General features: G+C 61.1%; 2 protein-coding genes across 3 annotated transcripts; one reads left to right on the plus strand and one right to left on the minus strand.

Annotated features, from left to right (window-relative positions):
• Positions 1-1,359: 1,359 nt before the first annotated feature.
• ADAD2 (adenosine deaminase domain containing 2) lies at positions 1,360-7,069 on the minus strand. Of its 2 annotated transcripts, XM_086688801.1 has the most exons (11): positions 6,778-7,068; positions 6,526-6,669; positions 3,783-3,923; positions 3,425-3,472; positions 3,202-3,327; positions 2,937-3,087; positions 2,676-2,843; positions 2,303-2,532; positions 1,960-2,188; positions 1,588-1,708; positions 1,360-1,504 (listed from the first exon to the last, which is right to left on the minus strand). In XM_086688801.1, the coding sequence occupies exons 1-11, from the start codon at positions 6,986-6,988 to the stop codon at positions 1,400-1,402; spliced, it is 1,674 nt and encodes a 557-aa protein (XP_086544927.1). In that variant the 5' UTR covers positions 6,989-7,068; the 3' UTR covers positions 1,360-1,399. The 2 variants fall into 2 exon arrangements, with proteins under 2 accessions (XP_086544927.1, XP_086544926.1); XM_086688800.1 differs by having other exon boundaries at positions 6,526-7,069.
• A 2,001-nt stretch (positions 7,070-9,070) lies between these two features.
• TAF1C (TATA-box binding protein associated factor, RNA polymerase I subunit C) lies at positions 9,071-17,382 on the plus strand. Its single transcript, XM_086688796.1, has 15 exons — positions 9,071-9,232; positions 11,273-11,411; positions 12,317-12,398; positions 12,571-12,668; positions 12,741-12,830; positions 12,921-12,994; positions 13,630-13,868; positions 14,008-14,124; positions 14,211-14,328; positions 14,410-14,481; positions 14,610-14,745; positions 14,913-15,056; positions 15,853-16,027; positions 16,103-16,240; positions 16,331-17,382. Exons 2-15 carry the CDS (start codon positions 11,274-11,276, stop codon positions 17,302-17,304), a joined length of 2,595 nt encoding a protein of 864 aa, XP_086544922.1. The 5' UTR covers positions 9,071-9,232; position 11,273; the 3' UTR covers positions 17,305-17,382.
• The last annotated feature ends 66 nt before the right edge of the window (positions 17,383-17,448 follow it).

Below are 17,448 nucleotides of genomic sequence, written 5' to 3' on the forward strand. Positions count from 1 at the left end.
GTGTGGGGCCAGGGAGGGGGGACCGGCATGATTTCAGCCATCCCTGGCCCCAGGTCTCCAGACGTCCCAGTGGCCCGTGCACCTGTTCCGTGGACACTGTCCAGGCTGGCGGGGTGCCCAGGTGTCCAGACACACGCAGGTGCAGCGAAGATGGTCTTCCCCCACCAGGCCCTCAGAGCACCTGAGAGCCCCCCCTCCGCGGACTCCCTGCAGCCCCCTGGAGGGAAAGCGAGGAAAAACGCCCACCAGGCCTGCTAGGCCCGCAGGCTCAGGCAATCCCTCCGTCCACCCAGGCGTCCACCCAGGCGGAACAGCTGGGGCGGCACCGAAGGACCGAGGCCCCGCTCTGCACGACCCCCTCCGTCAGCTCCCCAGGGCTGCCGTAACAAGTACCCTACCCCACCCCACCTGCCTTAAAACAGACAGTTATTCCCTCCCGGCTTTGGAGTCCGGAAGTCTGAGGTCAAGATGCCGGCAGGGCTGGTTCCTTCTGGAAACTCTGGGGACAAAACCAGCCCGCGCCTCCCTCCAGGTTCTGGTAGTGGCTGGCCATCCTTGGCGTTCCTTGGCTTGTGGTCCCAGCGCTGCCGTCTCTGGGTCCGTGTCCACACGGCCTCCTCCCTCTGTGTGTCTGTGTCTCTTCTTAGAAGGACCCCAGTCATGGGATTTAGGGTCCCCGGTCCCGGCCTCCCCTAGAGCTGGCAGGCAGGACTGAGCCACGGCTGGCGCCACAATAAAGTGACTCTGTGTTTACAAAAACCACAGGCCCAATATGGAGTCGCTTAGCCTGAGTTCCCACACCGGGGTTTGGGGTTTAATTCATAATCTCACTGCAGTTTCACTCTCCCCAGAAAGGTAGCCTTAACTGGTCAGTCAGGAGTTTTTCAACCAGAGCCACTGAGTCGGCCACCTGGGTCCTCTCTACCCCCCAAAGAAAGAGGAGGTAATCTGCATGATAAGACACTTTGCTTCTGCCCCTAGGAAGTTCCATGCCTGGGATAATCCTTTTTTGTTTTTTTTTTTTTTTGCTAATAACATTCTTGCTCTCCCCCTCCTTGTAGAACAACTTTCCATGTTGTCCAACTCCTTGGAAGCCCTCTCTGCTTGCTAGGGGGCCCCGCCCCACTCATGAATCTGGAAGCAAGAGGGCTGCAGGTGACCCCCTCCTCCCCAAAAAAACCCAGCAACAGCTAGAATCCCCCAGAAACTACACTTTTATTTAAGTCCCGGTGTGCCATAGTCCTCACCCCCCACCCTCCACCCTGCAGGCCCCTCCCTGTAACCCCAACTTCTCCCATGCATCCCCCCCAGCGCCCCATGCATCCCCCCCCCCACCCTTCCCCAGAGACAGCAGGGTCCAGCTTGGCTCGGGGACCTCGTCCGCTTCAGCAGGTCGGTTTCAGTCTCTGAATTTGTCCACGAGTGGTTTTGAGGGCCAAGCCCCCAGGCCCTGCTGGTCCAGGAGGAGAGACAGCTGCCTGCGAGCGTCCTGGTAGGGTCCAGCCTAGGACAGGACAGGAGAGTGGGGGGGCGCGTGCCTGCTGGGGGTGCGGGACCGAGGGGCTACAAGGGTGGCAAGGCGCTGACCTTGGCTGCCTCGTAGGTCTTCAAGGCCAGGAGGCAGGACTTCCCAAGAGCTCTGGCAGCCTGGCGGAAGGCCCGGAGAAAGGCTGCCTTGCAGAGGCGGGAGGGAGGCCCGAGGGAGGCCCTGGAGTTGGAGAGAGGAGGTGTGAAAATCCCCGACGGCAGAAAGACTATCAGGCCGGCGCCTCTCCTGCCACCTCCTTTCTCGCCCTGGCGATCTTGGGTTCGCGGGTGTCACAGGGTGGGTAATGGAAGCACCGGCCACAGTCCCAGAGCTAGGACTGGAACCAAGCTGGGGACCAGATGTCCTCTCCCTCCCCGTGGGCAGGGAGACAGGGACCCCTCACCACCAGCCCGCCCATCGGCCTTTCTTACTCGGCCTTCACACGCCCGGTGGCCACATCCACAACCTCAACGTCGGTGTCCCCCAGGCTCCAGTTGACGCTCAGGCCATGGCAGGCACTGGAGGTGGGATCCGAGGGGGCCACAGGGGGCCCGGCAAACAGGTGCAGCGTGGTACGGGCGTAGGGCCCCAAGACCCCGTCTAGGTTGGGCCGGGTGTGGATGGCCCTGCTCAGAGTTGTGGGGTCGTGGCAGGGGTCGGCTGTGGGGACAGAGGCACGGAACGAGGTCTGAGTCACACACCCCACCCAGAGCCCACCTTCCACCCTCACCACAGCTCCCCACCCCCCGCCCCCTCCCCCACCAGGGGCCTCACCCAGGACAAGGCTGGTGGCATAGAGGGGAGGCAGGAAGTGGGCGAGCAGGGCGCCACCCAGCCCTAGCACGACCCAGCGTGCCAGCTTGTCGCTGGTGGAGAGGCAGCCCACGTGGGTGTTGCGCAGGGCGGGCGCTACGTAGCACACGGGCCTCAGCTCCCCGCAGATGTGGGCCTGCATGCGGGAGGACGGGCTGTGCAGGAGGCTGCCCTCTGCGGACGGTGGGAGGCTGCAGGGGGGCAGGGGGGCAGGGGGGGCAGGGGGAGCGTAGGCCCCGGACGCGAGTGTCAGGGCTGTCCTCCTAGCCCCCCCATCCTGCCCTCCCCGATGCAGGCAAACCGAGGGACCCCCCACCCCAGACCCCCCACATACTAGATGTCATGAGCAGCTCCCTTGGGGGTGTTGCTGATGTACAGGTGCAGGAAGATCCGGGGCTTGAGGGCAAAGGGGGGCCCGGGCCCAGGCTGGGGGGCCAGCACCGACCGTTCCTTGCCCTTGGGGCCACCCTGTGTCGCCAACAGGAGCTGCCGGAACAAGAACCTGGGAGAGGCAGGTGGCGAAGCAGCTGGGGCCGTGGGGCCCCGCGTCCTGCCCCGGGGCTGCCCCCCAGTGCCTGCCCTGCCCGCCCCTCACCTGCGCAGGGCCCGGCGGGCCACCACCAGCCCGTGGCCGTCGTGGAGCTGCCGGCCCGAGAACTGCAGCCGGCGGGCACAGCTGCTGCTGCCTGTACCCAGCGCCACCAGCTGGTAGACCTCCTTGGAGTGGCCCCTGGCGCCCGGGACCTCTGTAAGGCGAGGGGGCGGAGACGTGCCAGCCAAGGCAGGGAGCCTAGGAGGGGGGAGGGGGGGAGGGGGGAGGGGGGTGGGGGCTGCAGGCTGCGGGGCGGGGCAAGCCCTACCTCTCTCCAGGATGACCGCAGCCACAGTGCCCTTACAGGCCCAGTATGGGGAGGTCTTGTCCACCAGACGGTCAAAGCCGGCGCTGACTATGGCCGCGCAGCGCTGCTCGTGGGTCAGGATGTTCTCTGCATGTGGGGGGGAGGGGGGAGGGGGGAGGTGGGGGCCCCGCAGGCCGTGCCCCTCTCCTCACCACAGGGGCCGGGTCAATGGGGGCCCACCTACCTACACTCAGAGGATCGAGTGGAAGCCTGCTGGGGGTCTCTGGGGACTCTGGAAGAGAGACAAGGGGGCAGGTTGCCATGGGTACCAGCGCCTGCCCTCCGGTTTTTTGTCCTTCCGGAAGCCAAGAAGTTCCATCGGTGGGAGTGTGATCGGATCATCTTCCAGAAACCCCAAATTCCTGGGCTGCCCCTGGCCGGCCCTGCACCCCCTGCGGGGGGCAGTCTTCAAAGGAATTAGGGCAGGGGTCAGCTCACATCCCGCTCCCCGGCTCCCCACAGGCCGAGTCCTGACGCCCAGATGGTCTCTGTGACACCCCAACCGTGCACACGCCCCCACTGGGGTCACCGGCCCCCCTCACCTGGGCTCCCCAGCTGACTCCGGATGTAGCGGAGGGCGGAGAGTGCCGCCTGCTGTCTGGCCTCCGGCTTGCTGCTGGCCTTGACCGAGGGGCAGAGCAGGCCATCCACCTCTGCGCACACGGAGAACGGGAGGCAGGGGTCTGAGGAAGGAGGGAGGGGGGTGAAGCTGCGAGCCCACGGTCCATCCCCCAGTGGGCCCACCTGAGCCACAGCTGCTTCCTCCTCACCCCACCCCTACCCTCACTGCCACCTATTGGCCGTCGGGCAATTTTGCCACAAAAGAAAACCACGGAAAATAAAAGAGGGGGGCATTCACTACAAACGACATAATGACACGTGAAAAATGAGTAACAATATTAAAAAGACTACCACAAAATACAACACGTTTGAATGCGCTCCAAACGTGCAGTGTGGATCCACGGCAGTCCTGCACGAGGAACGGATTTCGTTCTGGGGACCGTGGCCAAGGGCTTGTGTTCAAAGCCCCCGCGTTCACGCACGGCATCAAACGGTTTTATTTGCTCGCTGATTCTGCTCCTCGGTCGGCAGCACGCTTTCTCTTTCTTGGCTAAAACGTCTTCCTTCTTTAAGAGAGGAATCCGTTTCCAAGTACCGGGCTGCCTGCAACTAGCCGAGGTCTGGGCTCATGTTGAGGGAGCCTTAGCGCAGAGATTCACTCCCTGTAGGAGGACATCCGGAATGCCCCCTAGCGGGTGCAGGAGGAACAATGGCATCGGAGAAGCTCCTGGGGCCGGATTGACCACAATGGGGCAAATGAAGACACCTGGCGGACCTCCCCCCCCCCCACACACAACCCCGCCTGCACTCAGGCCTCCCCCCGCAGCTGACGGTGCCCGTGGTGGGACAGAGCACAGGCCTCCCTGTGGCAAGTGCAGCCAAGGACAGGAGGTTACCCCGTGCGCTCGTGCCCGGAATCATAACCTGAACCCAGTCCTGGGGAGACACATAAACCCAAATGGTAGGACTTTCCACGAAACCACCAGCCTTTAGTCTCCAAAAACATCAATTTTCCTGGAGACAAAGATGGGCCGGGGAGTGGTTTCACATAAAAGGAGACTGAAGAGACGCGGCAGCTACATGACAGGTCACGCCGCGTGGGAAAATGGTTATTACCGGGACAACCGGCAAAACGCGGGTGTGAGTGGTCGTTAGGTTACAGCATTACATCAGTGTTGTCGTTCCCGAATTTGATCACTCACCGTCGTTATGTAAAATAATGTCCTTGTTCTCAGGAAATACACTTAGGCATTCAAGGGGTAAACGGACTTTGGTCAGAAAAAAAAAAAGATAATGTATTTATACATACATTAAGAGGGGGAGAGAGAGACATCCACAAAACAAAGGTGAAAAGGCTAACTGAATCTCGGTGAAGAGCTTCCAGGAGCTCGTCCTTACTATTCCTTACAATGTTACCAAATAAAAACTAGAACTAAAAACAGCGCCCACCCACATAAACGAGGGGCAGGGGTATCCTAAGCAGAAGGGAGAGGCGATATAACCCAGAGGTTCACACAGTGCAAATCGGCTACAGCCTCTCTGGCCTCAGTCTTCCCGTCTGTAACATGGGGACAATACCATGCCCCTCTTAAGGAAGAGTCATCAACACTCAATGAGTTCATGTGGCCGAAGCCCTTCCAACAGGGGCCTGCCTCATGGCCCAGGACCCAAGAAGGTGAGCTATGATCGTCTGTGCTGAACCCGTCTCCTCATTTTCTGCATTCTTGATGCTTCTGAATTTGGGACTTTGATCCTGGAGACCGCCTCTCCTAGGACTGGCTAACTCCTAGAGAGGACAAACCACTTCCCTGCAAACGCACCTCTGACACAGAAACCAACCAATCCAGAGCTCATACCCCGGCCACCAACCCTAGATCACCCCACGGACAGGTACTGGGCAAGTAGGGATCCCCTCATGAGCCCAAAACTTACTCAGTGCCTTGCTTTGCACAATCCTAGGCTTACCCAGCGTACCTACCCTGCCTCAACCATTCCTTCCCAAGAAAACCCCAACAAAGGCCCTGCGTTTTTCTCTCCCCGCCTTCTGCCTCCCAACCAGTTCTGGTCCTGTCCCCTGTGGCCCTATGTGGCGAGGTCTGTCTCCTTTTCCTACAGATCTGAACTTCTTCCTCTTTGACAGTCATTTCCACACCTGCTGCCTTACCACCCACGATGAAAAGAAGCGCCAAGTACGTTTTTAATACGGTACCTTTCGGGCTATTCACTTGGGGTTCTCTTCGGCAGTTGTACAAATGCTCCCAACAGCTGGACAGATAACTCTCTTACCATCTTAGAAACTGGGAATGCTCTGGCATAAGGGAACCTGGTTTTGGGACCTGGGGTCCTGCTCTGTGTGTCTGTGTCGGAGGTGGAAGGGGGGATACACTGGGGAAGAGGAGAGGACAGGGTAACTAACGAGTACAGCTCCATCCAGAGCTGCCATGATCACACTGGGCTTGAGAAGTCACTCTGGGAGCTACAATGTCGGCATGGCAACTGTAATTGCATGGAATTGGCCCTCAGAAAAAAACAGTGCAGAAAGGCTGGGTGGCTTGCGCCAAATCCCTTAACCTGTCGGAACTTTCAGAGGGCGACTTGCTGAGACCTCGCCAGTTGGATGTCTGGGGGGGCTCACAGCAGGTCTGCGGGGCTCCAGGCTCAGGCCCAGCTCACGGTCCCTCCTCCACCCAGGGAGCGCTGCGATCGCGGGCCACGGGGCCTCACCTGCCGTCTGGTCCTCTCGGAAGACCAGGGAGACGCCCAGACTGGCTGCGTACTGCGTGAGCAAGGCCACGGCCTGGCCCGGCGGCGGGTCCTTGAGCTGCAGGCCCAGCTGTCCGGCCGCCTTCGGGAGGTCTACGGCGGGCCCTGCGGTCAGGACAGAGACCCTGGGGGACCTCCCCATCCGTGCCCCCAAGTCTTCCCGTGCCCGGGCTGCCCCCAGCTCCCTGACTCCGGTCCCCGCCCTGGGCCCACCGTCCAGTGCTGCCGAGGCCTGGGGCTGCCCGTCCCTGTCGTCGTCGTTCTCCGCACTGGGGGCGACCGCGGGCTCCCAGGGGTCTTGGCCCAGGCTGGCTGAGGGCTGCCAGGGGCTGGGCCTGGGGTTGATTTGCAACGACGCCGCCAGGCGGGGCTTCCTGCGGCCGCCGTCATCCGTGCCTGGGGCGGCGCTGGCTGTCGAAGCCATGGCTGAACGGGGGGACCCGAGGGGACAGCTGACCCAATCTCGCTCTGACTGCGCCCTTTTACGCGCGTTGGCGCGGCTTCACGTGAGGAGCACGGGGCTCGGCGGACTTTGCCTGGCAAGCCCCGCCCCCCACCTCGCTGTTGGCCAATGAGAGCCTGCAGGGCTATGTCGGACAGCCTGCCCAGCCAATTGGAAGGCCAGCCTCCTGGATCTCAACGGCCAGGATGCGGGCCCCGGTTGAGCGATCTCGCTAATATCCCCCTTCCTGGGCGGGGGGGAACTTCAAGCAAGGAGTGGGGAGGGGAGGAAGGAGGGCGAGGTTCCCGTTACGTGTTCTCCCAACCCCGAGTGGTCCTGGAAGTGAAGACCAGGGAAGGGGCCTGGGGATGCGCATCCAAAGCCTCACCCTTGCTCCCGCCCCAAGATGCCCCCAACTACACTCATCACACCAGACCGCCCCCAACCAATAAGCTTGCGTGGGGTAGGGGTGGGGGGAGTCCTTAGGTGTTATCAATCAGAGCAGCTGCCCAGCATCTGAAGGATCTGCTTTGGAAAACTTCACTGGAGGCCTTCCCCAAGCCTCTAGCCACAATTAACCATTTGGCACCCCGGGCTTTTTTTTTTTTTTTTTTTTTTTTTTTTTTTCTCGAAGGGGTTTTAAGTTGGCTTGTAAAACTACCACGGGACAGTAGATAAGGGACTAGGGATGAAGGAAAACTAGCAAAAACAAGATGAAGTTAGGGATGAGGACAATTTACACACGGTCTATGATGCAGTACGCAATTGTTTTAAGGGGCCACAAATTTAACTGAGTCTTACGGGAGCCAGCGAACAGGAAAATGTGACCACTTGGTTCACAGTCCGGAAGATCTGTCGCCGTTGCTGCTGCTGCTATGGATTGCCACCTTTGGGTCTGACGGTGCTAACCAGGGAGAGTGGATGCTGGGGCAAAGAAGGAACAGTTGGTGGATCCAGGGACGTTTGACCTGGGAAGACGGGCAGGAAAGATTCACGCGCACTGGAGAAAAAGTTCTCAGACACGGAGACTGAAATCAGACACTTAGACTTAGAAATTGATCTTTTAAAAATAATCGTTCTCAGGGATCCTGGGTGGCTCAGTCGGTTAAGCATTTGAATCTTGATTTCAACTTCAGGTCATGATCCCAGGGTCATGGGTTAGAGCCCATGTTGGGTTCCACACTGCGTGTGGATCCTGCTTGGGATTCTCTCTTTCCCTCCCTCTCTGCCCCTCCCCTGCTTGTACTCTGTCCCTCTCTCTCAAAATAAACATTTTAAAAAATATACAAAAATAAAAATAATGGTTCTCCAAGTGTGGTGCCTGGATCAGCATCACCTGGGAATTCATTAGAAATGCAAGTTCTCGAATCACATCCCAGACCTACTGAACCAGAAACTCTGGGAGTGGGGCCCAACAAACTGGTTTGATAAGCCCTCCAGGGGATTCTGTTGCACGCTCAAGCTTGAGAGCTATTGGGTTTAAGATAATGGTAAGATTTATGATTGCATGGTAGTTCTTAAAGTGTGACAGCTCCCCCCTCCCCCCCCCCACAAGTGCAATCAGCATCCACTGGGAATTTAGCAATGCAAATGATCGGGTTCCACCCCACCCAGTAACTGTTTTACACGCCGGTCAAATGATGCCATGGAAGCTAGAACTTGAGAAGCAATGCTTAGAGCTATATTTGCTTGACCACTGGGAGAGTTTCATGTACTCTAGGGGTACCTGTATCCCTGGTTATAAAGCCTGCTTTATACATCAGATGTAAGGACAATTCTTTGGATTTCTACTCACTGATACAGCGCTTGGTTCATAGTAAGTGCTCCGTACTCGGGAAGTGTTTGTTGAATGAATTAATTTAATACTGAACAGCAAGCCTGCAGAGATGGGATTCGAATCCGCATCAAACTGGCCTTCATTACACGGACCCGAGGGGACGGTATATACTTCTACTGTCCAAGGTGCCGCGTCCATGACCATTCTCCCTCCACCCGGGAGGTGGCGCTCCGCGGCGGCCGCGCAGGCCAGGCTGGGAGGCGGGACTTCCTGCCTTCGAGGGAGCACTTCCGGCCCGGCCCGGAAGACCGTTAATACCCGTGGTGGTGCCGTTCCATCTCGGGCGCTGGAGTCGGGGGTTAGTTTGCGGGCTCCCTCGTGGCGCCCGGGTTAGGCAGGTGTCCTGCGGAGCTCCAGGTTGCCGACGAGCATAGCGGGACCCGGGCCACGTAAGTGCGCGCGCCGCCCGGACGGCGGGGCGAGGGGAGTCTCCGGGCTGCGAGCGGAGCTCCGGCTTGATCTGTGCGCGAGTCCGCGAGCTCCACGCCGTGTGGCTTTGGGGACAAGTTCCCCAGGCGCCGCACAGGGGGCTGTCAGCTCCTGCCTCGGGGTGCGGTGAGGATCCCACAAATGCAACGCGTGTCAGCAGCCGTCCGGCACACAGCGGTTCCCGCGGGGCCTCTGCCGGTCGGAGGTGAGGGCGGGAAATGAGGCTGCCTCGTCCGGGGGGCTTTTCCGAACTCGTGGGCTCCACCAGCGCCCTCTGCCTGCCTGGGTTTGTTTGAGGCTGTTTGGATCGTTTCCCGTCGTTCATTTCTGGATTTGTTCTTTCAATTTATGTGCACGAATCGCTACTGTGGAGCGTATACCGAGGCACTGGGAGGAAGTGAAGTCCCTTCCCCATGGGGGCTGTTGGAGCAGTTTTGAATCAAATAGCTTCATCTGTAAATATCTAATCATACATCGCAGTGCGTGCTCTGGAGAAAGTGCAGGGTGTGGGGGGTGGAGAACCTGCCCAGGATTTTGTAGGTGGGTGGGAAGGATGCTGATGTTGATTCTCAGCGGAGAGATGGGTGTGCGGTGAAAGGCAGTACGGCGAAGAAATCCCTAAGGAGGTCAGTGTGCTTGGAGCCCAGGCACAAGAGATGAGCTAGACGTGAGCTGGGGATGTGTTTGGAGACGTGCCCACGCTGGTTTATCAGGGATGCAGCCCCCTCTGGGAGGCATGGGTACTCCCTAACTGCCTTCAGGACAGAAGGTCCCATGGAAGCCAGTGTTTTGCACAAGGGTTCACTGAGCCCTTCTTTGATTCCCGCCACTGCCCTCACCTGTTCTGTTGTGGGAAAGAGGAGGACGGCAGCAGCCAGCCCCGGGAACCCTGCCCTGGGAGGGCTCACAGTCTGGCAAGACTACCTAGAGTGAGGCTGATGTGCCATGAGAAACACATATTCGTTCATTTGAGAAGCGTTTATCGGCGCTTCTGCGTGACAGGTGTTTTGCATGAGATGCGGGGGTGTAGGGGGATTACAGAATAAACCCGTAAAACGCAGTGGCAGTTCCAAGGGACAGCTTGTATCTGGCACAGCCCTTTGACGTAAATCTATTTTTTATAACTTTTATTCTTTTGACATAAATTTATTATTTAATTATTTAATTTTTTTTTAATTATTATTCATTTTTGAGAGACAGAGGAGTGCTAGCGGGGAAGGGGCAGAGAGAGAGGGAGGCACAGAATCCGAAGCAGGCTCCAGGCTCCGAGCTGTCAGCACCAACCCCGATGCGGGGCTCAAACTCACTAACCACGAAATCATGACCTGATCCGCAGTCGGACGCCCAACTGACTGAGCCACCCAGGCGCCCCAAGACATAAATTTATTATTAATCAACACACAGTTGCATTTTCTGCAAGGTACCGTACCTGACAGTGGGAAGACAGATGAAGAAGACTCCTTGGCTTTGGGTGAACTTGACTTGGTCTTGGGAGCGTAGCCTGGGATGTAGGGTGTGTAGCCTGCAAATGTGTGGTTGTAACACGTGACAGCTATGGTACAAGCTGACCCCTGGCCACCTGTCTGACTTCATCCCCTCCCGTGCTCCTCGTTTATTCTGTGGCCTCCCTAGTTGTTTCTCACACTTTCCTGCCCCAGGAATTTTGCACATGTTGTTCATTCGGCCAAGAGCCCTCATCCCAATTGTCTGCGTGGTTCTGTTCCTCGTCATGTTCAGGCTGTGCCAAATGCCACCTTCTGAGTGAGGCTTTCACGGGCTGCCATCACCTCCCTCATGGTTGGTTGGTTGGTTGGTTGGTTGTAATAGAGCCCTTACTAACATCTGGCAGGAGGCTACATGTTGATCTTTCTTCATTATCCACCTCCTGAAATAAAGCAACAGTCCTTTCGGGGGACTCTTTACTCTCCCAGGAACCCTGCAGGGCGCTGTCAGATTCAAGTCTCTGAGAAAGCTCTCGACGCGTGGTTCTTATTTTCCAGGATGGACTTCCCCAGCTCGCTCCCACCCACGTTGTTTAGGACCGGCCCCCTTGGTGTGAGTAACACCCCTGACCTGTCTTTCATGTGTAGCTGGAGAGACGCGCTCACCCTGCCTGAGCCCCTGGCCCAGAACTCCCAGGTGAGGATGGCGGGGAGAGCCCCGGCAGCAGCCCCTCCACTGCCCCCCTCCTTTTCCAGCACTCACACCCACTGTCAGGATGCAGGGTGGCTTTGCATTAGTGCACATCTGCCAAGACACAAATCTGCCACGCAGAACCTCGCCTTGGGGTTATAGAGGACGCCCTACTCTCCCTAGGGGGTTTCCTGAGCAGGAGCTGTCGCCTCGCTCGTCCCCCGCCCCGCTTAGTTTTTCCCACATTTGCCCGGCAGATGCTCACTGATGAGCCCCTCCAGGGCGCCGGGTACCTTTTTAGGCCCTGAGAATCCAGCGTGAGTAAGTCACATACACCCCCTGCCTCTGGGACTAAGGGTTCGGCTGAGTGAGAACAGACCAGTGGGGAAAGGATAAAATCGTTACCGAGTGTGATAAGGGCTCTGAACCAGCACAGTGGGGATGAAGGGGGGCGGGGCAGGGGTGCGTGGGAAGGGATGAGGCGGGAGGGAAGGAGAGGCCTCTGGCACAGGAAGGACAAGGCTCTTTGCCTGGAAGCCCAAGCCATCTGGCTCCCACTCGGAGACAGGCTGCCTAAGGATTATGCCAGGCGGGCGGGCCTGTGGGCTCCCCAAGTAAGTAACCGCGTGGTGTCCCGAGCAGAAGCGAGAGTCAGGCGGCACTCGGGTCACCGGTAGTGACACGGGGGCTCCTTCTTTGAGAGCCAGCGCGGCTGTGGGTCAGAGGCGCAGATTGGCCCCAGGCTCCTGGCCTTTTTCTTGGCTAGCTGTGTCCTGGGGCCAGGCTCCCTGTGTCTCCATTTCTTCACCAGTAAAGCGACGGGGACTGTTGTACCAGTGAGTTAATAAGTGACACATGCCAGCGCCTGGGACCGTGCTCACCGTGTTGTTGTCGGGCTTGTGTTTCCTCAGAATGGGGTGTCGTGCACGGCCGCAGCCCCGCTCTGGGAGCCAGAGACCCCCGGGCCCCTTCCCTTGCTGCCTCCTGGTCCCGGTAAGGATCTTGGTCCTTGGGGCTCCCTCCCAAGCTGCTCCCATGTCACTTCTGCCCCCCACCCCCCCCACCCAAAGGCCTTCCCTCTGGTCATCTGGGACGCCTGGCCCCACTTCTGGGCCCTTTCTGGTTCCCGAGACGAACCCCTTCCCCAGCCTCACTGTTCCCTCAGATCCCTGGGACCCTGGGGTGAGCGCCCGGGACCTGCTTTTCCGGGGAGGTATCCCATTCCGAAGAAAGCCCCGGGCCGTGCTGGATGTGACGGAACAGGTGGGTAGGCGCACGGTGGCCAGTGCCGTGTGGCCGGGGCTGTGCTTAGTGACCTGGCCTCCTCTCCTGCAGCTCAGCCGCTTCCTGTGGGACCACGGGGACATAGCCTTTGCGCCCCTGGGGAAGCTGATGCTGGAGAATTTCAAACTAGAGGGAGCACGGGTGAGTAACCCCGGTCCCACCAGGAGAGAGGCTTCCCCGCTTCTTGGGGTAACGTCAGCTGTGCGAGCTTGACAAGGCCTTTCCACACAGAGCCATTCTAAGAAGAAGACAGTGGTCAGTGTGAAGAGTCTGCTCCAGGACCTCGGTGGACACCAGCCCTGGGGGCAAGTGGCTAGTGAGAAAGGCCGGGCTCAGTAGGCCTAGCTGGGGGAGGGGGGTGTGGGGGGGGGGGTGAAAGGAGCCAGGGCACGGACGTAGGTTTCTGTCACGGTCGTTTCCCCTGCCCCGTGCAGTCATGAGCCATAGTCCACACACAACTGCAACCGGAAGTGGAAGAGAATTCGGTTCACGGACTGCAGGCATGGCTGCATCTGGGTGCTCAAGTAACGTTAATAAGGCTCTGTCTCTTTTTTTTTCTCATCCGCTTGGCTTTGCTTGGCTTATCCTAGACGAACTGTTTCTAAGTGGCAGTGAGAGAGCTTTTGATTTCGAGGAAGAAACCCGGTGTCTTTCCTGGGGCACCAGCAGAAGTTCTGGGAAGGGGGTGGTTGGCCTGGTCTGTGGGTCTTGCTTCTCTATGAGCCAATCACTGTAGCCAGAGGTGACATGTGACCACCCTTGCAGTGTGCGGGGCGAGGCAGGGGGGGTGGCGGGAATAGGGTCCTTTCCCAAAGGAAGAGATTCTAGGTCGATGGAAACCGCACCTACTGGCCTGGCCTCCCTTGGGATGGAACCTAGTCTTCCTCTCTGTCCCTGCCACTGCCGCAGCCTCACCCTCCTACCCTTCTTTTGCCCCCAGGTGTCCCTGGGCTTCCCTCAGCTTCCGACAGCGCCGGTTCTCCATCCTCGGGGGCCCCGTCCTGGGCACGTCTGTGGCCGGCCTGCTGGGAGAGCTGCTGCATGAGGAGCTGGCCACGCGGTGGGAGCGGCTCCTCCTGGACGACGCGTTTACCGGGGGCGCGTTGGCCTGGGTGCCCGGAAGGACGCCCCAGGTGGGACAGTTGGTCTACCCTGCGGGAGGCGCCCTGGACAAGCTGTGTATCCTTTCCCGCCGGGCCAGAGGGCGTGGAGGCGGCTCCCCGTGGGGCGAGAGATGCCCCCGGCGTGGTCTCAGGGCAGGATGTCGGGGACTCGCGGTGACCAGAGCTCACACACTTGTCCTTAGCGAGAGGCCCAGATTTCCAAGAGGTCAGCGTGGCCCCAGGTGGTGACCCCCAGGCCCTCGGCGACCCTGGCCACATCCAGCTCCGAGGGCCTGTCCGGCAGGTGGTGACCCACACCGTGCAAGGGGAAGGTGAGTCCCTGGGACACCCCCTTCCTCCGTCCTTTCCCCCTCACTGACCGGCCTGCTGCCTGACCCTGACCCTCTCCACCCCTCAGCCCTGCTGGCTGTCCGGTCTGACTACCACTGTGCCCTGTGGAAGGTCAGTAAGCAGGGGCGCCCCGCCCCCCTCCGGGTGCTGCAGATCGGGAAGGGGGCCACAGGGATCAGCCTCAGGTGAGGGGCTCAGACGGGCTGGTCTGCGAGGGGGTGGGCGTGGGAAAGGGGAGGTCAGCTGACCCCATTTGTGCCCCGCAGCCCTCACCTGCCTGGGGAGCTGGCTGTCTGCAGCCGTTCGGGAGCCGTCTGTCTGTGGACCCCCCAGGATGGGTATGCCCCTTTCCTGTGGCAGTCCTCTACCCCGGCGCGTCCTGGACCCCGGGCCGCGTCACCCCGCTACCCACCCCCCCGCCCATCAGCCCCCGTCTCCCCGCCCACGGCCGGCCCGTCTCCCCAAGGCTGCAGCAAATCTACAAGGACCCCGAGACCCTTGTGTTCCGGGACCCCTCTCCCTGGCGCTGGGCAGACTTCACGGCCCATCCCCGGGTGCTGACCGTGGGTGACCGCACTGGAGTGAAAATTATCGACACTCAGGTGAGGGGGGGGGACCGGCACCGCCACAGCAGGGGACAGAGCGGATACACGGGGGAGGGCAGGGCCGCGGAGGGGGCTTCCCCGGAGGGCCACTGGTGGGGGGACTGTCAGGGGTCTTGCCGCGGCCCCCCACTGCGCGGGGGAGCCGACCTGGGTTCTTTCCCCAGGGCCCACCCGGGTGTGGTCTGCTGCTCTTTCGTGGGGGGGCAGAAGCAGCGTGCCAGAAAGGGGAGCGCGTCCTGCTGACCCGGTACCTGGGGGGGTGCGGCCCCGAGCCCCTGTTCCCCACGTTCCATCTCATCCTGACCCAGGTGAGCGGTCCCTTCCCTCCTCCCCCTTACGCCGTCCCAGAGACGATGGTCAAAACAGGAATCACAGAGACGACACCCCGGAGACTCTCCCCATGAGTTGATGAGCCCCTGAAATGTGCTGACCGGTGGGTGGGACCTCCCCGCGGGGAGGACACTTCTGAGCAGAGCTTTAAGGCAGCCCCAGGGATGGCCCAGGTGAGGGAAGAAAGGTGTGGGGTGTCACAGGGCATCTGAGATTTCCCCCGAGGGCCCGCCCCCCACACCCCCCAGGACTCTTGGGGTGTTAGTAGGTGTGTGTCGAGTGTAGCTTCCAGGCTCGGGCGGGCTCGGGAAAGGCCCAGTGGGTTCCTATGTGACAAGACTCCTCTGCGCCTCTCCTGAGAACCTGTCCCTGTGTGGCTCTCGGGGTGACTGACGCACCCGGGAAATGCCTCCCATATGACACTAGCCGGGGGTGGGGGGAGAGGCGGGCAGGGCAGCCACAGCGCTGGGTCACCTCTGGGGCCTCGGCTCATCTTGAGAGCCGGGATACATGGGGGACACAGAGCTACCCGTCTCATCAAACACTTCTCTCGCGCCTCAGTCGCGTGCCCCCTTCGGTCATGGGCAGTCACCCGTGGCCCCCTGGGTCTGGTCGCATCCCCTCGGTCGCAGTGCCCCTTGGCCGCAGCCTCCCCCACATTCACCCCAATCGGATGCCCCTGCCGTCTGGTCACGTACCCTTGGTCGTGTCTCCCCCCGCCCCCGATCACATACTCAGTCATAGCCGTGGGTCTCTGTTTCTTGTCGCCCCCAGTTCTCGCTCTACCTGGTGGATGAGCGCCTCCCCTTGGTGCCCCTGCTGAAGTGGAATCACGACCTCCCCTCCGCCCCCCTGTTTGCCCAGCTGCTGCCCCCGCCCCAGCCCGGGCACGCACAGCCGCTGCTGCTGGGGGGCCAGGGCGGGCACCTGCGGCTGTTGCAGCTCGCAGGTGAGGGGCCGGGCGGGGCCGGGGGCAGGGGCGCAGGGTGATGGGCGGCCCCTCAGCTCCCCGTCCTTCCTCCAGGAACGGGGGCCTCTGCTCCCCGGCTGGCGGGCCCCCCCCAGTCTCTCCCCTCCAGCAGCGACTCCCTCTCCGCGTTCCCCCTGCTGGAGCCCAAGAGTCAGTGGCGGCTGCAGGAGCGTCTGAAAACGCCAACCATAGGTGCGCTGGGGCAGGGGAGCGAGTGGGGGTGGGGGGACTGCACCCTCCCCCCCTCCCCGGCCCTGGCGTCACCATCACTCCCATCTCCAGGTCTGGCTGCCGCGCTCCTGCCCTCTGCCTCCGCGCCGGTCCTGTTCCTCTTCCAGCTTTCCACGGCTGGGGATGTCTTCCACCAGCGCCTCCGCCTCCAGGCGGACCCCGGGCTCGCCTCCGGTGCCCCCGTGGCTTCCTGGACTCCCCAGGCCACCGCCCGCTGCGGCCGGTGGCTGAAGGCCCTGCTGGAGGTACCCCTGCCTCCCCCTGTGTGGGCAGCACCCAACTTCTCCCACCGCCGTGTGCTAGGCTGCGTGGAACCGCGGCGGATGGAACAGAAGGTGCCGGAGGGTCTCCGTGCGGCCATGGCCGAAGGGCGACTCCTGCTGCGGAGGGACCTGGGCGCCGCACCCTCTGCGGAGCCACCCCCTGCCCCCGAGCCAGGCCCCAAGGACGAGCTCAGTGCGCGTTTGGAGGCAGCCTGGGAAGGCCGGGCGGCCGCCTGGTGGGAGAGCCAGCAGGGCGGGAGCTCGGGGCCCAGGAAACGGCCCCAGCGGCACAAGCGCCGGACTCAGCTGTCCAGCACTTTCTCCTCGCTCAGCGGCCGCCTGGACCTGTCGGACGCCACCAGCCCCCCCCGCAGCCCAGACCGGACGTCCCCTGAGGCCAGGCCTCAACCCCCGGTGACCCCGCCCTCCCAGGAGCTGACCCAGGAGCCGTGGGCTCAGGGTGTCCCCTCGGAGAGGCAGCAAACGCTCCGGGACTACATGGCCAAGCTACCGCTCCGCGGGGACCCCCCAGGAGGCGTCTCCTCACCCCTGTCCCAGGCCTCCAGCGTCCGGGCCACCCCCTCCGGGCAGCAGCCCCTCCAGGATGGCTCAGCGGAGCGGCCGCTCCGAAGGCACACGCTGGGAGGTGCCGCCGTGCCCGCTTCCCAGACCTCCAGCGTCCGGGCCACCCCCTCCAGGCAGCAGGCGCCTGTCCCCTCGGGCTCTCGGCCGAGGAGGAAGAAGCCCCGCATGGGCTTCTGAGGCCCCGGGAAGCTGCTCCCCCACCCCGAGAGCCCTTCTTCTCCGACAGCTGCCCCTTCCAGGCTGGAGCCCAGGAAGTGGAGAGAACAGTCTCCAGGGGGCAGACCTTTCTGCTTCCTGGAGGTCACGGGACTGCAGGAAATA

The sequence above is a fragment of the Puma concolor genome, chromosome E2 (genome assembly GCF_028749965.1).
Source record: "Puma concolor isolate L17-30 chromosome E2, mPumCon1.1.hap2, whole genome shotgun sequence".
NCBI lineage: Eukaryota > Metazoa > Chordata > Mammalia > Carnivora > Felidae > Puma > Puma concolor.